Source organism: Felis catus, chromosome D4 (assembly GCF_018350175.1).
Source record: "Felis catus isolate Fca126 chromosome D4, F.catus_Fca126_mat1.0, whole genome shotgun sequence".
NCBI classification, from domain to species: Eukaryota; Metazoa; Chordata; class Mammalia; order Carnivora; family Felidae; genus Felis; species Felis catus.
Window position 1 is genome coordinate 10,345,313 of NC_058380.1, and position 27,155 is coordinate 10,372,467.

General features: G+C 47.2%; 1 protein-coding gene across 2 annotated transcripts in view; it reads right to left on the reverse strand.

The window, feature by feature from the left end:
- The window catches only part of DMRT1 (doublesex and mab-3 related transcription factor 1), a 112,033-nt gene extending 88,923 nt beyond the window's left edge, over window positions 1-23,110 (reverse strand). The window contains exons 1-2 of one of the 2 annotated variants that reach the window (XM_023243314.1): window positions 22,568-23,110; window positions 18,716-18,899 (exon numbers count right to left, since the gene is read on the reverse strand). In XM_023243314.1, coding sequence (XP_023099082.1) covers window positions 18,716-18,899; window positions 22,568-22,936 — 553 coding nt within the window. In that variant the 5' untranslated portion in view covers window positions 22,937-23,110. The remainder of the gene's footprint in view (window positions 1-18,715; window positions 18,900-22,567) is intronic. The other variant, XM_023243315.2, reaches the window with a different exon arrangement.
- Between the last annotated feature and the right edge of the window lie 4,045 nt (window positions 23,111-27,155).

Consider the following 27,155-nt stretch of genomic DNA (forward strand, 5'->3'; position numbering starts at 1 on the left):
GATTATCTACATCTTTTGGAGAAAAACAAACCCCAGGTGCTTCATGATGAAAACAGCACACCCAAAGCGAACAGCCCTCAACCAGTAAGGCCCCTTATTCAGAAGCCACAAGAAAATTCTTTGATGTGCTTCTTACTCCTCTCCTTCTGTAACTCATAATTCCATCGCTCAGATAAAAACCGAGGCACAGAGTGATAAGCGAAACAAACAGAACCCTCCTCAAGAGGATGGCCGGGGCTCTCAGAGGTAGCAGTCCCGGCGTGGCTGGCCGGGCGGTCCCAGAGAGGCTCAGGCTCGCTAATGAGGAATTGTGTGCTAGGCTCCACTCATCCCTTCCCCATCCATAGCCACGGACTTGCATGTGCGTGCATCAGAACGGTGGCCTTGAGACGCCCTCGGCCCCTCACAAAAACATCTGACGGTGTTCATTTTCAAACATTTTGTTTTCAAAAACCGTTTATGTTCCACACACATTTGGAAGTGTTATTAAAAATGAAAACTTCTAGGGGCGCCTGGGTGGCGCAGTCGGTTAAGCGTCCGACTTCAGCCAGGTCACGATCTCGCGGTCCGTGAGTTCGAGCCCCACGTCGGGCTCTGGGCTGACAGCTCAGAGCCTGGAGCCTGCTTCCGATTCTGTGTCTCCCTCTCTCTCTGCCCCTCCCCCGTTCTTGCTCTGTCTCTCTCTGTCCCAAAAATAAATAAAAAACGTTGAAAAAAAAATTAAAAAAAAAAAAAATGAAAACTTCTAGGGGCACCTGGGTTGCTCAGACAGTTAAGCGTCTGACTTTGGCTCAAGTCATGCTCTCACAGTTCGTGGGTTTGAGTCCCGCATCAGGCTCTGTGCTAACAGCTCAGAGCCTGGAGCCTACTTCGGATTCTGTGTCTGCTTCTCTCACGGACCCTCTTTTGCTCGAGCTCTCTCCCTCCCTCTCTCTCTCTCAAAAATAAAGCACTCTGTCTCTATCTCTAAAAAAATAAATAAAACGTTAAATTTTCTTAAATAAATAAAAACGTATAAAACTAAACACAAACATTATCCTCACCACCAGACAGACCTCATTTTGGTGGGCAACAGTTGAGACTCACCTAGTTCAGCTTCTGCACACTTCTTCTGGAAGGTGGTGATGTCTAAGTGTCTTCCCCCCGCCCCCACCAGGTCTATGCCGACACTCTCTTCTTTTTCTTCTGACACACAAGGCCAAAGGTTTCTAAAAAGTGCTCCTTCTGACCAAACCCTCAAGGGCAGCAAGGTACTGATGGCGCTTTACCTGTTTTGCTGAAGGCTAGTTCCTTGTCTCAGAGCCCTGAGTATTTGTGTGGCTACACAACATTCCTATACCCTTAGAAAGGATAAGAGATGGCTAACACTACAGGCAGAAGTCAGTAAAATTAGTAAAACAAAGAAAAGTGAGGCCAAGAAAAGGGAGAAGCTTACTCCTATTTTAATGTGAGGACACAATGCATTTCCTGTGTGTAAGCATCAAGAGGCTGAATTGGGAGACCCCTGGGTGGCTCAATTGGTTAAGTGTCCAACTTCGGCTCAAGTCATGATCTCACAGTTCTTGAGTTTGAGCCCCACGTCGGGCTCCCTACTGACAGCTCAGAGCCTGGAGCCTGCTTCACATTCTGTGCCTCCCTCTCTCTCTGCCCCTCCCCCGTGCTTGTTCTCGTTCTTTCTCTCTCAAAAATAAAAAAACATTAAAAAAATTTTAAAAGGAAAAGGAAGACCCCTGAATTGGAAGAACCAGTATTTTTTAAATGTCCATACTATGCAAAGCAATCTACAGATTCAATGCAATCCCCATCAGAATACCAACAGCCTTTTTCACACGACTAGAACAAATAATCCTAAAATTTGTAGAACCACGGCAGATGCCAAATTGCCAAAGAAATCTTGAAAAAAAAGAAAAACAGAGAACAAAGCTGGAGGTATCACAAGCCCAGATTTCAAGATATACTACAAAACTATAGTAATTAAAACAGTATGGGACTGGTACAAAAACAGACACATAGATCAATGGAACAAAACGGCCCAAAAGTAAACCCACGATTATATGGTCAATCTTCAACAAAGCAGAAAAGAATATGCGATGAGAAAAGACAGTCTCTTCAATAAATGGTGCTGGGAAAACCGGACCACCTTCTTACACCATTCACAAAACCTCAAATAAAAAACTTCTGCAGAGCAAAGGAAACAATCAAGAAAACAAAAACCCAACCTACTGAGTGGGAGAATGTATTTGCAAGTGATATGTCCAATAAGGGGTTAATATCCAAATCATGTAAAGAACTTCTGTGACTCAACACCAAAAAAACCCAAATAATCTTAGTTAAAAATGGGTAGAAGACCTCAATAGAGATTTTTCCAAAGACATCCAGATGGCCAACACACACATGGAAAGATGGCCAATCATCGCTCATCAGGAGAATGTAAATCAAAACCACAATGAGGTATCACCTCACATCTGTCAGAATGGCTAAATTCAAAAACACAAGAAACAACAAATGTTGGCAAGAATGTGGAAAAAAAGGAACCCTCGTGGACTGTTGGTGGGAATGTAAATTGGTGCAGCCACTGTGGAAAACAGTATGGAGGGTCCTCAAAAAATTAAAGACAGAATTACCATATGATCCTGCAATTCCAGTCTTGCGTGTATCAAAAAGATATATGCATCCCTATGTTTACTGCAGCATTATGTACAATAGCCGAGATGTAGAAGCAACCCAAGGGTGAATCAACTGATGAATGGATAAAGATGTAGTATATCATACAACGGAGTATTACTCAGTCATAAAAAGAAAGATCTTACCATTTGCAGCGACGTGACTACAACTAGAGAATATAATGGTAAGTGAAAGAAGTCAGTCAGAGAAAGACAAATACCATATGGTTGCGCTCATGTGGGATTTAAGAAACAAAACAAAGAAACAGAGATGACAGAAAAACAGACTCAACTACAGAGAACAAACCGGTGGTTGGCAGGGGGTGGGCAATGGGTGAAAGGGGCAAAGGGGATCAAGAACACACTTAATCATGAGGAGCATCGAACAACATATAGAAATGCTGAACCATTACATTGTATACCTGAAAATAGTATACCACTGTACGTTAATCGTACTTGAATAAAAACTTAAGATGCACGCCAGAGATTCCTGGCCATCAGGGTGCAGGTGGGGTGGAGGGAAATGTGACAGGCTACATAACCTTCACCCAGGGACATCACCCTTTTCCTATCAGTTCATGCAGCTTTGTCTGTGCAAGAAACCAGGTCATGGCTTTAGGACGGACCGAACCCAAGCTCACTGTCCCGTTCCCCCACCAGTATCTGAGACTTGAGTGCTAAACACGTTTATGTACTTTGTCAGGGTTGACAAAGACCCTTCACATACACTTCTTAGGGGAGCACTGTAAACTGGGCAGGCATTATTATTCTCTCCATATCACAAATGAAGAAACAGACAAAGAAGTGAACCCAAGTGCTCAAAATCAGAGAGGTGGCAGGTACCTCAGCCAGGTCTCGGACTCTGGATCTTAGGTTTTTGTTTTTAAATATTTTTTAATGTTTATTTGCATTTTCGAGAGAGAGACAGAGACAGAGCAGGAGTGGGAGAGGAGCAGAGAGAGAGGGAGACCCAGAATCTGAAGCAGGCTCCAGGCTTTGAGCTGTCAGCACAGAGCCCGACACGGGGCTCGAACTCATGAACCGTGAGATCATGACCTGAACCAAAGTCAGGATGTTTAACCAACTGAGCTACCCAGGCACCCCTGGATCTTAGGTTTCCTTCACGACATGGGGCTTCCTCCCCAGGTAGGAAGTTTCAAGAGACCAGCCAAACTCTTTTTCTAGATGCCTTCAATCTCCAAGACCTCTGATCAAGCTTCTACTACCATATGTCCTTCTTCCGGGGAGGAACCCAGCACAGCCACGTGGTACTAACAACCTGCCCCAGGAGAAGCAGGGCCCTGGGTATGTCCCACATCAACTAAAGAAAGCAATAAAATTACTCTGAAGTATTTGATGGTAACGTGCACTCTAATGTCATGTAACACTGGTAAGAGAAATTTTACTCTCTAGTAAGCAGAATATCTGACTAGACACTACATCCCATTCCTCAGTCACACCATACCAGTTTACACACACCCAATAGTCCTCCTGTACACACCTGCCAGACCACAACACTGGACATGACCCTGAGATGGTTTAAGCCATTGGGGCCATTGGATTCACATGAGGTCTGCCCAAGGTTAAACTGAGGAGCAGAAGCTGGAAGAATACGAAGGACACAACAGATTTAGCCATCTGCCATGTCCGTTTTCACTTGGCTAACGGCCGGCTCACGGGGAACCAGAAGAGCCACGGGCTTCAGCTCCGCTTTCTCCACCTGACCCCCAAGGAGTGCGGCGGCCAGGGCTCAGGCCTTGGGCCCCTCATCTCTGCAGTCTGTCCGCAAGTGGTCTCACGGAACACCAGCTGGTCTCTCGAAACACCAGGCAATGGGGGAGCTGGGGGCTGCACCTCACACCACAGAGGACCAGTCTCCATAATGAATGAGGGACACCTAGATGTAGGGGATTCAGCAGAGAAACGGGCAAAGGACACACAGAGAAAAAATTACAAATGGCCCTTAAACATGTGAAAAAGGTTCAACCTCACTAACGCAAGAAAAAAGATGATCACGTACCAGATTTGTTTTCTACTGCCATACAACAATTACCACAAACTTAGCAGCTTAAAGCAACACAGATTTATTATCTTCCAGCTCTGTGGGCCCGCGAGTCTCTCTGGGCTAAAAGCAAGGCATCCACAGGGCCGCACTCTCTTCTGGAGGCTCCAGGGGAGAGTCTGGGGCCTTGCTCAGTCAGGGCGCCGGCAGAGCTCAGTTCCTGGCAGTGGGACGACTGAGGTCCCCTGTCCCTGCTGGCTGTCAGCTGAGGGCTGTCCCAAGTTCCTAGAGGCCTCCCGAACTCTTGGCCTCGGGGCCCCTTCTTCGACCTCCAAAGCCAGCAAAGGTCAAGGCTCCTGCTTCAAACCCCACCCCTCTGTAACTCCTCCCACTGTGGTATATTGTGGGGGGGGGGGAGGGGGGTAGCCAGGAAGGCTCCTCCGGTTCTCCAGATTCACACCACTAGAACGGACCCACCTGAAAAATTCAGGACCACCTTCCCATCCCAAAATGTCTGACTTCATCACATCTGCCATCGAAGGTGACATCCTCACAAGTCCCAGGCTGGGGTGTGGCATTTCTCGGGGGCCATTACTTTAACGACCACAGCAATGTACAACGCTTCACCTGTCAGGCCGGTAAGGCGCCCACGACACCGTACCTACCACTGGCAATGATGCGGCAGCCGCTCTCTGCACGGGGTGCCGTCCACGATATCCCCCAAAGTTGCATTTAAACTGACCTCCCAAAGAGACCTCGGGTCCCACCATTTCTTTCCATCTCTACTCCCCCCCGCCCCCGTGAGAGCAGCTCTCCCCCCACCTGGGCACTTGCAGCCTTCGCTTCAGTTTCTGACCCACTCCTCCCCTTCGCACTGACGCCCAGCGCCGCAGCAGAGAGACCTGAGTAAATCAGGTCACGTCACTCAGTGCTTCAACACTCCAGTGACTTCCCATTGCACTCCTAATAAAACCCCAACTCTCTCCCGTCCTGTCAGGCCCCCGGAGATGTGGTCTCCGGGGACGGCAGCCCCTGGTTTTGGCACACGGGCCTCCTTCCCATTCCAGGCGACCTCTCTGCCCCACCTGGAAGTCTCTTGCCCCAGGCCTTGACCACAAGGGCTCACTATCACTCAGGACTGGCTTCCATTGACTCCCCTTAGAGAGGCTCCCGTTCCTGAACTATCCTATCAAACACCCACTGTCCCCTTGGACACGACCATCATATCATTTTGTCTTTCTTCATAGCTGTGAACACTTTCTGAAAATACCTTGTGTTTACTAGTGTACTTATTTATAAACTGTCTCCCCTTCTGGATCTGTAAGATCCGCGTGAGGCACACGCTTTTTACGTGCTGCTGTCTATCCCACGTCTAGAAAAAGGTCTGACCCAAGTCGCATGATGAACATTTGCTGACTGAATGAAAAGTTAGATTTAAAAAAAAAAAAAAAACACAGAAGGAAGAAAGAGAAGAAAGGAGGGAATCTTGTTCAGAAAGCAGACTCACCAACCAAGATAATTCAATGCAGTTCAGCAAACATATTAGTGTTTGATATATGCAATCTGCTTCCCTAAATTTACTCATAGCCTATATTTTAGATAAACCTCAAACCTCAGGACCAGAGTTAAGGGATAGTGCAAAAACAGTAGTTTTATAAGTGCTGAGATCAATAGTCATCTGTTAATATATAATGAACTGATATTGGATGGTTGAAGCAATATGTAAGAATTCTTAATACCAATAAAATCAAAAAACCCTGCTATTACTAGAACACTGAATTGATATTTTCTTTTGACAAGAAACCAGCTATTTATAGTATACTTTAAGAGTTTCTAGGGGCGCCTGGGTGGCGCAGTCGGTTAAGCGTCCGACTTCAGCCAGGTCACGATCTCGCGGTCCGTGAGTTCGAGCCCCGAGTCAGGCTCTGGGCTGATGGCTCAGAGCCTGGAGCCTGTTTCCGATTCTGTGTCTCCCTCTCTCTCTGCCCCTCCCCCGTTCGTGCTCTGTCTCTCTCTGTCCCCCCAAAAAATAAATAAACGTTGAAAAAAAAATTAAAAAAAAAAAAGTTTCTTGTGCATATTTTCTCCCGAAAAGCATGTTCAGTGAGCTTGTACAGTAACACCAGATTAATGATTGTGATGTCCACCAACAGACATCAGGAGACTACAGTAAACTGGGTTTGAACTGTAATTTGCTTCAGCAACGGGGACCAATATTTATGTGCATTTTCTTAGGGGAGTCGAAACGGCTGTCACATTGAATTTTTTGTAAGTTGAAAACTAAGAGACAGGGCGCCTGTGTGGCGCAGTCGGTTAAGCGTCCGACTTCAGCCAGGTCACGATCTCGCGGTCCGTGAGTTCGAGCCCCGCGTCGGGCTCTGGGCTGATGGCTCGGAGCCTGGAGCCTGTTTCCGATTCTGTGTCTCCCTCTCTCTCTGCCCCTCCCCCGTTCATGCTCTGTCTCTCTGTCCCCCCCCCAAAAAAAAAAAAAAAGTTGAAAAAAAGAAAACTAAGAGACAGAGGCTGGAACAGAAACACAGATCTGCACTACCGAGTTGCCTGTGACAACGACAAAAGGGACCCTGACAAGTGAAGAACCCACGGGATGGTGGCCGGAGCCACGGGTCCCACGGGCATCCCTCCCCTTCTCCCCTTGCTTCACGGCACCGCATGGAACACTGCAAGTCTCGGAGGAGTTGAGATCACCTGCCAGAGGTACAGAATTTATAGTGTCCTGAAGGGGGTGTTAGCAGACACTCCCCTGTGCCCCTCTCTCTATAAACCTCAGTCCTTGGAGAAACCTCAGTCCTCATTACCCCAGAGCCATGGATTGGCGCAGCGTGTAAAACAAAGAGAGAAGTCCGCAATAAAGCAGAACTTGAGGGGCTGGGAGAAGAGGAGGAGAAAGAAAGGATGCGGACAGAGATAAAAAGGGATCATCTTATCTCATGTGAGTCTACAGGTGATTTCAAAGACCGAGAAGCTTTGAAGAAAGCTGTGCCAGCAAAACAGTTAATGAGAGGGAGAGAATGGGGAGTTACCGCTTGGTGGGGATGGGCTTTTCGTTTAGGAAGATGAAAAAAATTCTGGAGACGAATGGTGGGGACAGCGGCACAGCAGCCTGACTGCTGCAGGCCACAAAACTGCACGCCAGCAAGAGTCAAAATGGTCAATTTTACGCCATGTATATTTTGACGCAATAAAAATTTTTAAAAAGTCAGTTACATAAAACAACAGGAGGTACGGAAAGGCGTCCACAAGATGCAAAAAACAGTGAGTGATGAGTGGGTGGTCAATGGACAGGACTCTTGAATCAGCAGTTAACAGGAATCCATGGTTCAAGGACTCCGGGGGATGGTGCAGAGTGGGCAAGCGAACAGATGACACAGGTGAGCTTTTGGACACGCAAGAGTTTCCCATGACAGAAAATGCAAGGCTGTGTCACACGACGACAACACCTACTGCTGTGACCAGCTATTGGCAGTAAATTCTAAGACAGTCTATGAACCATACCCTTTTCCCACCGGAATATGGAGGACAGGGGTCCATATTCACCGACCCTCAGCTTTCCGCTTTTGGGTTCCACCAAAGCAATGGTGGTTTTTTATGTTCAGAAATCCAAGGATAAAAATTATTCTTGCCAAGTTTCTAAGGCAACAGAATTCTTTCTCCATTGTTCTGAGGAAATGCTTGTCCCCCAAGGTCTGAAGAGTTACGTTAGCCAAAATACAGCAAAGAAAGCCCATCACCAGGTCCTCTGTGGTGTACCTTCTCAAACACCATTCCTTTCACTAAAAACTGTATGTGATAACGAGGTAAAAGAGGAAACACTGTAAGAGACTGAATATTAACATACTTCCAGTGAAAATAAAATGCAAACCTAGAGAATCCTCCATGATCTAAACTTCTGGTCATCAAGGAGACTCTCACTGGGTTTTATATCTGTAATGTTTACCAGGATGAAGGTATCTTACCTTTTAATTTTAAAAAACTTGGGGCGCCTGGGTAGCTCAGTCAGTTAAGTGTCCGACTTCAGCTCAGGTCATGATCTCAGGATTCATGGGTTCAAGCTCAACGTGAGGCTCTGTGCTGACAGCTCTGAGCCCGGAGCCTGCTTCAGATTCTGTGTCTCCCTCTCTCTCTGCCCCCTCTCTCTCTCTCTCTCAAAAATAAACATTAAAAAAATTTTTAAAAACTTAAGTTTGGGGACACCTACCTGGGTGGTTCAGTCAGTTAGGCATCTGACTCTTGATTTCAACTCAGGTCACGATCTCATGGTTCATGAGTTCGAGTCCCAGGTCAGGCTCTGTGCTGACGGTGCAGAGCTTGCTAGGGATCCTCTCTCTCCACCCCTTCCCCACTTGCATTCCTCTCTCTCTCCCTCAAAATAAATAAACTTAAAAAAAATAATAAGCAGTAAAAAAACTTAAATTTGAATTTTCTGGAACCCTCATACCATCCTTGTGGGAATGTAAAGCAATGCAGCCTCTTTGGAAAACATTCTCAAAAGTTCTCAAAAAGGTTAAAAAACATAGTGTTACCATATGATTCAGCAATTGGGACTACTTGGTACATACCTAAGAAAATGAAACGCACGTTCATACAAAAACTGGTACAAAAATGTTACAGAAAAATTACTCCTTAAGAGCCAAAAAGTGTAAGCAACCCAAATGTCCATCAGTTGATGAAAAAAATAGGATATATGCATATAATGGAATATTAATTTAAAAAATGAAGGGGCACCTGGGTGGCCAGTCAGTTGAGCCTCCAACTCTTAATTTCGGCTCAGGTCATGATCTCACAGTTGTGAGAACGAGCCCCACATCAGGCTCCGTGCTGGGCACGGAGCTTGCTTGGGATTCTCTCTCTCTGCCTGCCCTCCCCTGCTTGCGCACTCTCTCTCTCTCTCTCTCAAAATAAATAAATAAACTTTAATTTAAAAATTAGTAATTAATGCATGCTACAACATGGATAAACTTTGCTAACATCAGGATAAGTGAAAGAAGCCAGACACGAAAGGCCACATATATGATTTCATTTACAGGAAGTGTCCAAAAACACAAAATGTCCAGAGTAGGTAAATCTGTGTGGACAGAAAACATATTAGTGGTTACCTAGGGCTGGTATGGGATTGGGAGGAAGGTAGTGACTGCTGATGGACAGAGTTTCATTTTAGGAGGAGGCAAAAATGTTCCACAATTAGAGTCTGGTGATGGTTGCACAACTCTGTGAATTCACCAAAAAACAATGAGTTGTGCATTTTAAATACAGGAATTATACAGTACATGAATTACACCTCTGAGTTGTTAAATTATGTTTGGCATTTTAGCATTTCAAAACTCCAGATACATTTTAAGAATATCACAAAACAAAAACGCACATTGATCAATGATTTTACTCCCTGACATCTGCAGATGGGTGCATGGCCACTAGTCTAGTGCTTTAACCTTTTTACTTTTTATTTTTTTATTTTTATGGGGGGGGGGAGGGCAGAGAGAGAGAGAGAGAGAGAGAGAGAGAGAGAGGAAGAGAGAGAATCTCAAGCAGGCCCCATGCTGTCAGCACAGAGCCTAAAGTGAGGCTTGATCCCACAAACCCTGACATCATGACCTGAGCCGAAATCAAGCAACGGACGCTTAGCCAACCATGCCACCCAGGCACCTGCCCCCCCGCCCCCCGCCGCCAACAACTAGTCTAGTGTTTAAAACACAACTTCCAATGCTAACTATCACCATTCACTCACTCAACAATGGTTTATGACCGCTTACTGTAAAACCAGGTACTGCGCTGTGCACGTGGACACAGGGATAAACAAAATACAGTCCCTGCCCAGAAGATCACATTTTCACAAAGGAGATAAAGATGTAAACCTATCAAAACGTTTTCATGTCTTTTGCAAATGCTGTTACACAACTAATTTGTGCTTGAAACCTAGCATTTATCTTTTTGTGGCTCTAGATGTTTTCTAACTTTTCTCTTTAGCCGCAGGGAAACCAGAAGGCTACCTCCTGTGTACCTTGTTGACTGCCACTGCTCTCCGGAAATACTATCTACAGAGAATTTCTATCAGCCCAATTAATTGCCACGTCTGCCACGCAAGCAAAGACTTCCCTCGGAAGAAATAAAATCAAGTGAGAGCCGATCTAAAATAACAGATACTTGATGATCGGCACCATGACTCTTCAGTGTTCCTTTTTTGTATTCAAGCCTCCAACTGTAGCTTGGGTGAAGGAGTTTTTGTTTTGTACAACATTCTAGAAATTTCCCTGACTGTGAAAGTAAAATTGGGGCATACTTTTATCAAAACTCTTTTTAAAAACAAGTATCTACATTTTCTATTCTAACAGAAATTGAGAACTCCGTCTAGAATTGATGGAGCTCATCTCATATAAGTGGCCAGAATTCCTCAAAAGTGAATCTTCAAAGCGGTTTAGATGAAATGCTTTGGGTATTCATTTAAATGAAGTGCTTCCTTCTTTACAATAATGGAAAACTGCAAAGATAACAACTGAAATGAGGGCGCCTGCGTGGCTCAGTCGGTGAAGCGTTTGATTTTGGCTTAGGTTGTCATCTCATGGTTTGTGAGTTCGAGCCCCACATTGGGCCCTGTGCTAATAGCTCAAAGCTTGAGCCTGCCTCAGATTCTGTGTCTCCCTCTCTCTGCCCCTCCCCAGCTTGCACTCTCTCTCTCAAAAATTAACATTAAAAATTTTTTAATTGAAATGTTATTTTTTAAATGTTTATTTATTTTTGAGACAGAGAGAGAGAAAGAAAGAGACAGAGAGAGAAATCACAAGCAGGGAAGGGACAGAGAGACAGGGAGACACAGAATCTGAAGCAGGCTCCAGGCTCTGAGCTGTCAGCACAGAGCCCGACTCAGGGCTCGAACTCACAAACCAGAAGGTCACGACCGGAGCCGAAGTCAGGGACTTAACCGACTGAGCCACCCAGGTACCCCTGGAATGTTATTTTAAATTTCAATAACTCCACACAGGGTTTTCAGGTCACTGAAACAATTCTGTGTGACACTACAATGGTGGGTACAAACGGTCATTAAATTTGTCCAAACCCATAGAACACACAACACGAAGCCTGGATCCTCACGTAAACTACAAAGTTCAGGGGTAACGACATGTCCGCGCAGGTTCAACTGTACCAAGTGTCCTGCTCTGGTGGGGGACGTTGATGGCAGGGGAGGCTGTGCATGTGTGGGGACGGGGGCACACAGGAAATCCCTGTCCCTTCCTCTTCGCCACGACGTGAACCTGTAACTGCTCTAAAGAATACGGTTTATTTAAAAAAAAAAAACAAAATCTAAACTCAGTATCTTCTGTTGTTAATTCATCGGCCACAGTTCTTACTGGTAAGAGCTGCACGGACACACGATTCCATTTTCAAACTGCCACATTTCCCATTTGTAAAGCACGGAGAAGACACACAATGAAATGTGTTCCCCTACCAGCATGTGCTTGCTCCCTGTGTATGCTCGAGTGAGAAATTACTGTGAAGGAAGAGCAGCGAAGTTGGAGGCGGTGGGGGGGGGGGGCGCATCATTATCAGACACAGACCTGACTGACCCTTCCAACAGGGGAAAGGTGAGTGAAAGTGGGCCACAGGCCACAGGCGGCCCGGCAGCAGGGGGGAGGCCAGAGACGGTAGGAGGTGGTCTGATGCGAGGGAGTGTGACTGTGAATGTGTGTGGAAGTGCCCGGTGCTCCAGAAGGGAGGGCCCCAAGGGCGATAACATTCAGGTCCCTACTTACAAAGGACACACACGCGCCAGATGAGCTACAATGCAACCCTTCATCTGACAGCTGTGCCCAGAAAAGGAGAGGCCAAGAACCACGCAGACCTCAGCACAAGCCATGCAAGAAACAGCCTCCGACTGGTTGTGCAGGAGTTGAAGGACAAGCGGAATATAAAACAGGGGCGCCTGGGTGGCCCAGTCGGTTAAGCATCCGACTTCGGCTCAGGTCATGATCTCCTGGTCCGTGGGTTCAGGCCCCAGGTCAGGTTCTGCGCTGACAGCTCTGAGCCTGGAGCCTGCTTCCGATTCTGTGTCTCCCTCTCTCTCTCTGCCCCTCCCCCATTCACACTCTGTCTCTCTCAAAAATAAAAATAAATGAAAACTAAAACAAAGAGGAATGCAAATTTTAAAGAGGAAGAACGCCTATGTGAGACTTTTTAAAGTCAACTGGTAATTTTGAAAATTAAGATGAATTTTATGCTAGGGGCGCCTGGGTGGCTCAGTCGGTTAAGTGTCAGACTTCGACTCAGGTCATGATCTCGCGATTTGTGAGTTCCAGCCCCGTGTCGGGCTCTGTGCTGACAGCTCAGAGCTTGTAGCCTGCTTCGAATTCTGTGTCTCCCTCTGTCTCTGCCCCTCCCCTGCTCACACGCTGTCTCTCTCAAAAATGAATAAACGTTAAAAGAAAAAATTCTAAGACATATTTTACACTAAAATTAAAAATGGAAAACCGCTGAGATAATGTTGAATAGTTGCGGTTAACTCACTGTTATTTACAATAAAAAATGCTTTTCTTTTTTCCTTTGCCATTGCACTGAAAATGATCCTGCTAGCGTAAGAAACAACAATGAATAGGGCAGTGCTTCAAAAGGCTGTTTCTTCCACGGTAATACCCACCGTCATAGATGAAAATAATAGTAAGAAATCGTTTCCACCCCATTATTCTAGGAATCTTTGGTAGATGGTAGCCAGTCTCTGGTTAAGGAGTGGAGAGACTTCCCTCTAAGGTACAGGATCCTATTCAGAGGGAGTCTGCTCTCCAATAAGTGAAAACAGCTTGGTGATGAACCCAATTTCCTTCACAGCATCCTTCGAATGCAGCCAATAATGTGGGCAATAATTCTTGGGTGCTTTCCACTCTCACTTTGGCACTTTTGGGAGCCAAAAGGAGATAGCTAAGAAACTTCAAGGACATGAAAATCTACTGAATTTCACTAGACTACTGCCCTTGTAGACACTAAACATTAGATATTAGAGGGAGAAGGGGAACAGCTTGCCTCCGTGTGAGTAGGGCAACTATTCCCTGACCACATTGGCAGCTTTCACCCCTCACTAAATAAAGTTCTAGCCTTTCACATTTATATGATGGAGGGCTAACCCAGTCAAAAATTCCAAGCTGTGGGGCACCTGGGTGGCTCAGTCGGTTGAGCTTCTGACTAGCTCAGGTCATGATCTCACGGTTCATGAGTTCCAGCCCCTTCTCAGGCTGTCTGCTGTTGGTACAGAGGCTGGAGCCTGCTTCGGATCCTCTGTCTTCCTCTCTCTCTGCCCCTCCCCCACGCTCACTCGCATGCGCTCGCTCTCAAAAACAAGCGTTAAAAAAAATTTCAAGATGTTTTAAGAAAAAAAAAAAAAACTAAACTAACTCCAAGTAGGAACAATGCACTCTCATTAAGTTAAATACATGAATAATAGATCTACAAAAGCGAAAGACAGACACATAAGCCTGTATGTCCAGCCAGTAATCCTGGAATGCCAAACAGAAGGGATTTGCGGGTTGGGACTGGAAGTACAACCCCATTTCACTGAATACGCTTTTGTACTGTTTCCCTTTTACTGCATGAAGTTAACTGTTATTTCAAATAAATCCCAATCTCTGGAAGTTTAATATAAGCTCTACTTATGTGTTAGCAGCAAACTATCTTAAATTGGGCCCCACGTGCTTCACAAACCTTGAAGGACACTCTTCAGTCTGTTTGTCTGTCTCTCTCTCTTGGTTCTCTCTCTTCCCCACCTCCCTTCCTCTCTTTTCCTCCCTCTATATATTTATGTAGTTTATCTCTAGTGGCTTTTCTGTCTTTCTCTTGCTCATATCCTAGCTCAGTCCAGAAATTATCAATCTCCACTCAAGAGCCTTGGTGCAAGCCTTGGGGTGCCTGGGTGGCTCCGTCGGTTAAGCGTCCGACTCTTGATTTTGGCTCGGGTTGTGATCTCAAGGTTCCTGAGACTGAGCCCTGCACTCGGCTCTGAGCTGACAGCATGGAGCCTGCTTGGGATTCTCTCTCTCTCTCTGTCTGCCCCTCCCCCTGCTCTGGGAGTGAGACCATGTACCTGGGGCTCCTGCCCCATGGAGGTGGGCTGGTGAGGGGAGAGCCCACAGGCAGAGGGCCTCCAGAGCGATGCCTCCCAAGCACACGAGCACAGCACACTGCTGGCTTCCTCGTTCCCTCCTGCTGAGTGTTGAGTCCAAGACTCCAAAATGACTCCAAGGTCTACCAGCTCCATAGGCAAAAAAAGAGAATCTGGTCACATCCTCCCTGACCCTGAACCTTCTAGCTTGCTCCCCTGCTGCTTCTATTTGTGACTTTCCCTGCTGCTACTCTGAAATACTCTTCGAGAACGTCTTTGTCACGCTGAACTCCGTCAACCCTGAGATCCTTCTCTAAAGCTCCTCTCTTGGGTGTACAATCCAACTCTGACATCCCTTCCACAAGGCGGAGTGCAGGACAGCTGGCTAAGCCAGGCTTACCTGCGGTGCCCTGTAAACTGCCCTGCTTGGACATCTACCCATCACGGGCCTCTCCCTCTGTTCCTCCTCATGAAGACCGGTGGCCACAGCCTTCTAGAACAACAGTGAATGGCAGGGACTTCTGTCCCTAATTAAGTTGTTCTTAATGTCTCGGGTAGCCCTAAATCCCTTCTGAAGATTAAACCACAGCCTCGAATTGTGATTGGTCCTTTTGACAAGGAAACATGGCAACTGTTCCCCCAGCCTCTCTTCACAGGCAGGTAAAATGGAAAATCCATGGGCTTTGAGGCCTTACAGCCCTGGACAGAATCCAAGTTCAACTCAGCTTTATTCTGAGGCAGCTCCCTTACCACTGGTTTCCCTAGCTGTAACGGGGAATAGTGCCTACCTCAGAAGATGTTTGTGAAAATCAAATGAGTTACTCCCCTCTTTATTCCTCTGACACACCCCTTTCCCATTTCAGCCCTCCAGCGAAACCCACCAGACCAGCCCCTGACCCGGTATTATTTGGTAATCAACCTTAAACACAGCATATAATCTCAAAGTGTAAAGATCCCACTGCTGATAAATGTATTCAGTCCTTCCTAACAAAAGGGAAGTCTGGAAACCCTTTGTAAGCATACATTATGAGAAACCAAGCCAAAGAAAAAAAAGGCGGTTCTCCTTGTAGATTACAGAACCTAGAGCCGCAGCAATACTCACAGTGAGAGGTACACCTACCTGCTGCACAGAGACAAGGGTTCCATCTCTCACTGGCTTTCTTCGGTGCCCACTTACCTTTACCTTCTTTATAATGGTCGGGACTCAGGCTTCAAAACCCTCAAAGACCTCCTCCCCCATTTTGATATGAGGAAACCAAAGGCCCAGAGAGCTTAAGTGACTTGTTTGAAGTTGCACAGCAAATAAGTGGCAAGGCAGCTGAATAACTTCAGCCCCGCTGAACAAACCGAGTAACTCAAGAAAAGCTTAGTGAAGAGGAATCACACTGCAAGGCTGTATTTCAGGGAGCCTTAGTGGACTCTAAAGATCTTCTATGAATCTCAGCGTATGTTTTTATTTATTTTATTTTTATTTTATTTTAGAGAGAGAACATGAGTTGGGGAGAGGGGCAGAGGGAGAATGAGACAGAATCTTAAGCAGGTTCCAAGCTCAGTATGGAGTTGGGTGCGGGGCTCAATCCCACAACCCTGGGATCATGACCTGAGCCGAAATCAAAAGTTGGTTGCTCAACTGACTGAGCCACCCAGACGCCCTTCGGCATGAATTTTTAGCATGTAATACAGTGGACTACCGAACAACACAGATTTGAACTGCAAAGGTCCACTGACACGTGAATTTTTTAAAATAAATACAGCAGTTCTTTTAACGTATTTTCTCCCCCTTATGACATTCTTTGTAACATTTCTTCTCTCTAGCTTACTTCATTATAAAAATATATTATATAATACACATAACATACAAAATATGTTTTATATCATTGACTGTTTTATATCATTGGTAAGGCTTCTACTCAACAGTAGCCTATTAGCAGTTAAGTTGTTGGAAAGCCAAAGGTTATACATGCATTTTTGACTGAGAAGGGTGTTGGTACTCCTGACCCCCGTGTTGTTAAGGGTCAACAGTATAAATATTTGTCAACAGGATTTCACAGATCTTGGTGGATTTCCTAGAACTCCTGCATTCTAGGCCAGTGCCATTCAAAGGAACTCTGTGAAAAATGGAAATGTACGCTTTCTGATAATTTAAATAATTAGAACCTGAGCTCTAAGTGCCTTCTGAGCACTTGAAATGTGGTAGTGCAACTGAGGAGATAAAGGTTTTACGTTTTTAAACACATTTTTTTTTTATAATGGTAAAATGCATGTAACGTAAAATCTCCCGTCTTAACCACTTTTAAATGCACGCTTCAGTGACATTAAACACCTCTGTAATGTTGCCACCATTGCCACCATCTGTCTCCAGAACTCTTTGCACCTTGTAAAGTGCAGCTCTACACCCACAGAACACTAACTCGCCATTCCCTTCTCCCCCCAGCCCCTGGCAACCACCAATCCACTTTCTGTCCCTATGATTTTGATACTCTTAAGTATATAAGCAGAACCATACGGTATCCGTCTTTTTGTGACCGGCTCATTTCGCTTAGCATAATATCCTCAAGATGATCCATGTCTTAGTGTGTGGCAGAATTCCCTTCTTCTTGGGGCGTCTCAGTGGGTTGAGTGTCTGATTTTGGCTCAGGCCATGATCTCACAACTCGTGGGTTCAAGCCCTGCGTCTGGCTCTGTGCTGACAGCTCAGACCCTGGAGCCTGCTTCAGCTTCTGGGTCTCCCTCTCTGTCTCTGCCTCTCCCTTGCTCACACTATGTCTCTCTCTCTCTCTCTCTCTCTCTCTCTCTCTCTCTCCCCCTCTCAAAAATAAATAAACATTAAAAAAAGGTTAAAAAAAAAGTTTAGAATTCCCTTCCTCCTAAAGGGTGAATAACATTCCACTATATGTATAGACCACATTACCACATTTTTGTTACTCGCTCACCTGTCCGTGGACACACGGGTTGCTTCCACATTATGAATGCTATTATCAACGTGGGTGTACAAGTATAGGGGTCTCTACGAGACCCTGCTTCCAGTTCTTTTGGGTACAAACCCAGAAGAGGTGTTGCTGAGTCACAGATCATTCTCTTTGCTATGTTTGGAAGAAACGCCATATTGGTTTCTATGTCAGCTACACCATTTTACATTTCCACCAAGAGTGCACAAAGGATCCAATTTCCCCCCATCCTTGCCAATATTGTTATTTTCTGGGGTTTTGTTTGTTTTTATTTTCGTTTTTTTTGAGAGCCGCCAACCTAATGGGTGCAAAGTGGTATTTCACTATAGTTTTGACTTGCATTTCCCTAATGATCGCTAACGCTCATTGTATACCTTCTTTGGTCTCATGTTTTCATCTTATTTCACTGTACTTAGGTTAAATTTCAATGGCCACACCTGGCAAGGGGCGTCCATCCTGGACAATGCGACTCTAGACCGTCATGATTGCTGAGGTCATTTGGAGACCAGTTTAGCACAATGAGCTCTGGAGGCACATGGACCACGTCAGATACTTTCTAGCTCAGTGGACTCAGCCGGTCACTTAACCTCCCTACCCCTCAGGACCTTTGCAGATACTTTCCCCAAATGGACCGCAGTCCTTGCCAGAGAAATGGGACTTACGGTTCTAGAACACAAGGATCTTTACCTCCCACCAAGAGGGCCTCAAAACAGAGGGTGGACTGAGATGGACTCTGGGCCGATCTCGGCCCTCTGATATCAAGTGAGTCCGACTCTGTCCAGATTCAGACTTAGCTATTAGCCAACGGGAAATCGAAGCTACCAGACTTCCAATTCGAGAATTCCTGGCCATCTCCTTCGTGAGGTAGCTAAAAACAGACCCGCAGAGGGAGACGGCTCACGTTCTGGATGTGACGCGTGGCTCAGGCCAGTCCCGAGACCATTTTCGTGGACCGCGGCCCTTCTTCCGTCCTGGCCGGCGACCACGTGCGCCTCGGGCCCCTTACCTGATGCGGCAGTGGTGGGGGTGCTGGCCGGCCCCGGCTGCGAGGGGCTGCTGCTCTCGGTCATCAGGCACGGGTTGTTGCCATTGCTCTCTCTCTTGACAAGCAGTTCGGCAGCGCTGGGGAGCGGGATGGGGTGGCTGATCCCCAGCTCCTCTTCCTGGGCCTGCTGCCTTCTCAGGGCCACCTGCAAGCACAGGGCAGCAGGTCAGCCCTCCTGCACCCCCCGACCCCCGTCACCTGGACAGCACAGCTGCGCCACAACCACCAGGCCCCCGTCCCCCCAGGCGTGCTGATTTAGGGGCTTCAGGACAGAGGCCCAAGATCCTCTCATTCCTTGCGAAAGAGAGCCACCTCGATACCTAGGAGGTGCAGCCAAAGTAGAAGGTGGTTTAGAGCCCACGGTGGGTCACAGCCTGTCCCCTACACCCAGGAGTATGTAGAGGAGCAGGAAATGAGCCTGGCCAGGGAGGATGGGCAGGGTTGGGGGGGGGACACCCGTAGAGTCAGCCAAGCAGAGTTGTTCAGTCTGAAGAGAAGTCAGCGAGGGTAGAACAGGAAGGAAGGAGAGTGAGGTCACTCACTCCTTCTCTCCACACATAAAAGGCCGCCATGCTGGGAACAGCAACCAGCAAGACACAGCGAGATTAGAGTCCACCATCCCAAGGTACTCACTGTTGAAAAGCAGAAGCAGGAGGTGCACATGGGCAGCCACAACTCACCACGCAATGTGGCAAATACCACAGGACAGGGACACACCCACCCCCACAGCAGGACTCTGGAGACAGAGATGGCTTTGAGTGCAAGAATCAGCCAGAAGTGGTACTGGAACAGGGCCTCGAAGGACAGAATGAGGCACGCCTGGACCGGCAAGAAGGAAGGGTCAGAACAACATAGCACAGGGGAGCAGGGTAGGTGGGAAAGGCAGGGGCTGTCCAGGAAACCCCACAGGGCCCAGATCTCTGGAATGGAGGAGCATGCAGAGCCAAAATGGGAGGAAGGGGCTGGAACACCGTGTTGAGGTCCTTGGGGAAAGGAAAGGAAGGGAGAGGCTGCAGGGGGAAAGAAAGGCAGAGGACAGGCTGGCAGGAAGGAGCCGGAAGTGAGGGTGTAAGGGACCTAACCTAGGAGAGAGACTCCTCACGGTCCCTCTTCAATTTATCTGCTTTTAAATAACATTGTTAAAGGTTCGGTGGGGGGGAAAAAGTGTAAAGCAAATAGAAGTAAAGTACTTTTGCCTCCCACACATAACAGAAGAGGAGTATTTCTGTTGAAACTGGACTATTGGTAAGAGCGAAATGAGAAAGTAAAATATCTCTACCTCAGCGGCCCAACTACAAGCCCAAAGTCGAAATCAAAATGGTTAACCAGAAACACGGTTACGATTTATATATTGTTTTAGGAAAACTGTAGTCCACATTTAGCAAACTGATTAACCTGAAAATAATTTCCCTCACAACAAGAATCCTCAACTTACAAAACAAAATCCTTAAATAATCAAGATAAAACGACTAGCCTTAAGTCTTGGATTCTCCATTAATAACTAAGTTTAGAAACAGAATATGAAAGATTTCACGGAAACAGCAGCAACAACAGCAAAAAATACCCACAGATCTCTGAAATACGTCAATGCATGCTTATACCCCAATTTACACAAATCCCACGCATGCACAAAATGCACAGGGTGTTTATTATATACGCCATAAACTAAGGACACTGTTATAAAGACCTCTCAAATATTTTACTTACTTTTTTAAGTTATTTATTTTGAGAGGGAGGGAGAGAGAAGGCGAGCAGGAGAGGGACAGAGAAGACCTCTCAAAGATCTTAAAGAAATGTTATTTAATCCAGAAAGGTGGGGCAATTGATTGAAACACTACCACTTGAAGGTCATATTTAAATTCAATTTCACACACTCAGAACGAAAAGAATGGCTGTTATGGGAAATTTTAAAGGATTTCATCTAGCACAGTGCAAGCTTTCTGGTGCAGAAAATGCTGAAGTTTCATATTATACCAGTAACCCTGCGTCGTTTTTGTTTTTAACATAAGCAAACAGGCTTTTTCCAAGTTGGTGCCCCTTGTAATAAGCAAGCTTATTCAAAATGAATGGCCCTATTTCAATACAGATTTTTAATTATATTTTGAGGACAACTCCCCTCTCAAGCATACTCTCCACACTAAATATTTAAGCTAACAACTAAACGTTCAGAATATTTTTCTACCTACAAACACAACTTCAATGCCCCGAAGTCTTTCTCAGTAAGCTCACGGGGATGCATTTTAACCCTCCATCAGCGTTCTCTCTTCACCCACTCCAGATTAAGCTAAAAATCCATAAGGAAACGAAGGAAAATAACCTGCGTGTCCACTTGCGACCCGTGAAGGCAACATACAACCAATTGCAGACACATTTTCAAAATTCAGACGGATATAAAAAAGCACAGTCTTGTTAAACCGCTTATAGGAGTTCTTCTCCACGGAGGATATCTACACGATCCCAGTCAAAAGTAGCGCATCGTTAGTAAACATTTCTTTGGTATCTTTTAATCTTAAATAAACTGTCTTAAAAGGATGAAACAAATTTTAGCTGGAAAGAATGTATATTATTCTCCCCTAAAAATCCTTTCAGGATACCAAGGACGCTAACTATTTCCGTTGAAGACGCTAAACTACTGTCCTGCTTGGGGTGCTTTAGAAAAAAAAAAAAGAGAACTACAGATCTACCCTTAAACCCTTGCCATTTTCTCCCCTGAGTTGATTTTCAAATATCCTTAGGAGTGCTTTAAAACAGACTCAAAGGAACTTGGACCTGAGTAGGCCAGGTCCAGGCGGCAAAAGTTGAAACGCTAGTAAAATTTCCGCGGCTCAAAATGGCTGATGCGCGTGGCGCGGACCCGCGGGCGGCGAGCTTGGGAAGGGCGCCTGGCGGTGCGCGGGGACCACGCGCGCCGCAGCGACTTTTCCAGGAGGATCTCGCCACCCGCGCGGTACACGAAAGAGCGGCGGCCGCTGTGACCTCCGTGCTGCCCCCCCTCCCCCCCAATCTGCCGAGCGGGAGCCCTCCAGCACCCTCCCCAAAGTGAGAGCTAGTCTCTGCTCGGGGGCGGGGATCCTAGGGCCTCCGGAGCGGGGTGGGTTCCCCAACTCTGTGCTCCAACAGCGAGGTCGGAGATCCTCGGGACCGCGGGCGGGTTGGCCTCCCAACACTCTCTGCTCTGAAAGCGGGATCAGAGATCCTGGGGATGTTGGTGACCCCCCAAGGGGCGAACCCTGCACCTCTGTGCTCCAAGAAAACCATCAGAGATCCAAGGAATTCTGGGGACCCCCGAAGGCGCGAACCCCGTAACTCTCCTGGAGGACGGGGTCAGGGATCCAGGGACTCCGGGACAGAGCGAGCCCTGAAACGTACTGCTTGGAAAGGATCAGCCATCCTAGGGATGGATTCTGGGAACGCCCGAAGAGGCGAACCCCTCAACTGTCTGCTAGAGGGCGGGGTCGGGGATCCCGAGACTCCGAACAGCGCAAACCCAGCAACTAACTCTGTTCTGAAAAAGGGCCGAAATCCTGGGGACCCCCAAAGGGGCGAACCCCGCAACTCTATTTAAGGGCGAGATCAGGGATTCCGGGGCCTCGGGCAAAGCCCGCACCTCCCCCCTCCGCGGGCCGGATGGGAGACGACTCCCGGTCCTCCAAGGGTGGCGTGGCGCGTCGCGTAGCTGGGAGGCCTGGGCCCCGCGGCCGTCAGCGAGCCCCACGGCCTCCCTCCAGAACCCCTGGACCGCGTGGCGCCCGCCTCGTTCGAGGGACTTTAAGCTCGGGGCTGATCCCCCTGTTCCTGGACGCCCGCACTCACCTGCGCGGCCATCACGCGCTGTCTCTCGGCGATCAGGTTGCACTTCTTGCACTGGCAGTCCCGCCACATGCAGAAGCGCTTGTGGCCCTTGAGCGGCGACGCGTAGCCGTGGTTCCTGCATCGGGCGCACTTGGGCAGCCGCGGGGACTTCTTGCCCCCGGAGCCCATGCCCGACGACCCGGAGCCGGAGCCGGAGCCCGAGCCCGAGCCGCCGCCTCCGCCGCCGCCGCCGCTGCCCCCGGCGCCCGCACCACCGTTGCTAGTTAGCTGCGGTCCTGCCGCTTTGCCGAAGCCCCCCGTCTTGCCCTGCGGGGGTGCCCCGGCCTCCGACGGTGCCGAAGGCTTGCTAAATGCTTCGTCGTTGGGCATGGTGCCCCAGAGAGAAGTGCTAGGACCCTCTGGACTCCTCTCTGGTCTGGAGCCGGCTGCAAGGAAAGAGCCCAGCCGACGGCGAGGCTCGGGAGCGGAAGGCGCAGAAAGCGTGCGCGCCGCAGCCGGAGGTGCAGCCGGAGTGGCGAGGTCGAGCCACACAACGCTCAGACTGGCGGGAGTGGGGAGGGAGGAGGTTGTGCCTTTTTTTTTTTTTTTTTGGCGCGCGCGCGCGCGGCGCCCAACTTTTAGATACTTTTCAGAACGTTCCCGGGACTGCCTGGGCGGGAGAAGGCGAAAGGGAATGCAGCCACGCCCACCGCCCCCCAACTCTGGCCCTAGCGTTCCGGCCGCGAGCTAGCTTGCACTGGCTGCAAACGCCGAGGGCACTGCTGCAGGGTGGCTGCAAGTGCAGCCAGAGATGCAGAGCCGCGGCGATCCTGCGATCTCTGTGCCCGCCCAGGTGCGAAAGCGCGCTGCACCAGCAGGAAGCTCAGCTCCCCAGGGCGAGGGCGTAGTTGTGCATCCTGGTCGTGCAAGCTGCTTGGAGGAGATGCAGACCCCCCGGTGGGGTTCTCTCGCTCCCTTCCCCCATTCTCCAAGTTAGTTGGGTAACTAAGGCAGAGGTTGGCAGAAGCCAACTCTGAAAGTAAAGCGCCTTCTGTCTCACTTAAGAGAACGAAGTATGATATTGAAGGCCTGAGAAAAGAGAAGTCTTTGCACTTAATCAGCAAATGAGACTCTCACTGTGTGGGGCTCGATGGCACCAAAAATTGGGCCTTTCTGTTCTCCAGTTATCCCTTCGTGCACTTATGTTCATTCGTTCACAGGATTTCCACCTGCTGGCTCCAGATAACTTTCAAATCCACAGCTCCAGCTCTTGTCGCTTCTCACTTTGGGGGCATACAGCTTCTTGCCTTGAGGCAGCTTCACATAGGATCTGCAGGCACGTGAAATTCAGCCTTTAAAAAAACCTTGATGGGGGTGGGGTGTGCTTAACAGATGTAGATATTTCTCAAAAGTCATCCCACACTTAAGATCTGTGCATTCACTGTAATTATCCCTCTAAAAACCGTCAGTCATCTTACAGCCTTCCCCCCACCCCCACCCCACCCATGTGTGTTTCCTCTCTGTTCACAGGTACAGCAAATCCCTTCCCAAGGCCCGCAGATCATTTCTTCCTACACACCCACGTGTCCCTGGAACACCAGCCCTTCCCTTGTCTGGATCTGCAGTAGCTCCCAGCGGGTCTCCCTGTTTCTTAGTATTCCAGTATATTCCATGCAAACAGCAGCTGGCCCCTGCAGTGGCTTGGTATTGTTTGCCTTGTGAAAACCAAAAGTTAAAAAACCGAAGGCTGTGTCTTAAAGGACTTTGAATGACCTCCCTCTGCATTTCTCAGCCTCATAGAGTTTCCACCCAGCATGGAGGACTGTTGTGGGTCCTTTACCTACCCGTTTACTTGGTGACACCTCCCTAACCCCACAACAGCCCTTGTCCAGCCAGGGGGCTGCCCTAACATTGCCCTCCCCCCACTCTCCTTGTTTTCTCCAGTATTAGTTCTCAGGTTCCAAACTCTGGGCCCCCATGGGGGGGGGTTAGGTTTGCAAAGGATGGAACCCACCCTACTTGGCTTCTCATCGAGGTGGTTATCTGGTTACCCTCACTTAGCAAATGAGCATTTTTCACATTCTCCATTAGTGTTCTCTGGCTGCAAATTATTTTCTAAAGAAGCTTCTAGCTTTACACAATCCCTCATACGCTACCCATCGAGTCAGTGAAGCTCTATTCCGGACAGAGGCCAGGATCCAACCAATCATCTTGTTCTGGAACCTGTTACGTGATCACCACCAGTTTGTGGAGGAATACTGCCATTAAAACACACAGGCCAATTGCTGTTAGGTACTATTTATTTACCTTTTTCCATACATTTATACTTTAATACATTAGCTAGAGCAGAATTATTCCCAAAGGCCAATCCAGTTTTAGAGAATGGAGTAAATGTTGGAAGCAGTGACTGTCAAATTCTATGTTACAGGGGAGCCTCCCCTCCCTGGGATCTGTGATGGAGGGGTTTAAGGCTACAGAAACATTGAGGCTAGGAATCTGTGCGACCAAGGTGCTAACACATAAAATGTGATGAAGCTAACGGCCTAATAAAGTTTTTATTCACAAACCACAGAGGAGGTACCAGGCGCAAGATGATCCAAAAGGAAAGTAGGGAGCTCCCAAGGATGAGCCGAGTGGCTCTGGATATTCCGAGTGGCCTGGCCCTCTTGTCTCCTTTCTTCCCGCCCCTCTTTCCAGAAACCAGATCTATGAAGGCTGATGATGCAGATCTCTATGTACTGAGGCAGAAACATGGTGAAGACATACTGATGAGCGGTGGAGGTGGGGAAGCCTGTTCTAAAACGTGGCAGGGTTAGGCAAAGACTTCTTAGATATGACACCAAATCACAGGTGATAAGAGCCAAAAAAAAAAAAAAAAAAAGCTAAACTGACTTTATCAAAATTCAAAAATCTTTGTGCCTCTAAGAAACTGAAAAGCCACAGACTGGGAGAAAATACTTGGAAATCATACCTAATAAAGGACTTGTATCTAGAATACATAAAAAAAAAAAAAAAAAAAAAAAACTCTTGAGATTCAATAATAAAGAGACACCCAGTCGAAGAATGGGCAACATTTTGAATGGACATTTCACCGAAGAAATTATTCGAATGGCCAGTAAGCACATGGAAAGATGCTTGGTATGGTCAGTCACCAGGGAAATGCAAATCAAAACAACAGCGAGGTGTCACCTCACACCCACGAAGATGGCTGTGGTCGAAAACATGGACAGTAGCAAGTACTGGGTAGGATGTAGGGAAACCAGAATTCTGATATAGTGCTGGTGGGAATGTAAAATGGCATAGCCATTTTGGAAGAAAGCTTTACCATGTGACCAAATTATTTCGCCCCTAGATATCTACCGCAGAGACATGAAAATATGAGTCCAAACAAATCCCCGGACATGAATATCCATAGCACCATTATTCATTTTAAAGAATCCCAATTCATCGACACATGAATGGATAAACAAAATATGGTATATGCATACAAAGGAATATTATCCAGGCATCAAAAGGGATGACAATAGTGATACATGCTGAAGCAAGAATGAACCTTGAAAACATGCTAAGGAAAAGATTCAAAATACCACATATCGTATGTTCCCATTTATATCAAATGTCCAGAAGAGGCAAACCAATATAGAGAAGATAGACGAGCATTCACCAGGAGCTGGGGGAGGGATGAAAAGGAAGTGCAAACGGGTATAAGGGGTCTTTCGGGGGTGATGCAACGGTCTAAAATTGCACTGTGGTAGAGGCGCCTGGGTGGCTTGGTAGGTTAAGCGTCCGACTTCGGCTCAGGTCATGATCTCACGGTTCGTGGGTTCGAGCCCCGTGTCTGGCTCTGTGCTGACAATTCAGAGCCTGGAGCCTGCTTTGGATTCTGTGTCTCCCTCTGTCTCTGCCCCTCCCCTGCTTGCTCTCTCTCTCTCTCTCTCTCTCTCAAAAATGAATAAAATATTTAAAAAATAAAATAGTATTGTGGTAATGGTTGCAAAGTTCTGCAAATTTATTAAAATTATCGGTATGACTAAAACAAGAGAATTTTATGTATATAAATTATAGCTCAATGAAGCTGTTTATAATTTTGTGCTGAAAGGCAACAAACAAAAAACACCATGATATACAATGTGGTTCCATTTCTGAAATAGAAACTAATGTGGATTTATATCTGTTTGATAGGCTATTTAGTTCTTCCTGGGTTACAGGATTATGGGTGATAATCTTATAGTTTGTTTTTATTTTATAATTTTGCAAAGTCGATCCAGATTCTGGAACCCTCCATTCTGTCTCTTTTCCATGACTGTATGGTAAGAGCTGATAACTAGGTTTGGGCTGAGCTGGTGCAGCCTCAGTCCCGTGGTCAACCCCAATTTGCCAGCACTCTTAGCATTAGAATTCAGAAACTAGGGGCACCTGGGTGGCTCACTCAATTAGGCGTCAGACTTCGGCTCAGGTCATGATCTCACGGTTCGTGAGAGCTGAACTCTGTGCTGACAGCTCAGAGCCTGGAGCCTGTTTCAGATTCTGTGTCTCCCTCTCTCTCTCTGCCCTTTCCCCACTCGTGATCTCTCTCTCTCTCTCTCTCTCTCTCTCTCAAGAATAAACA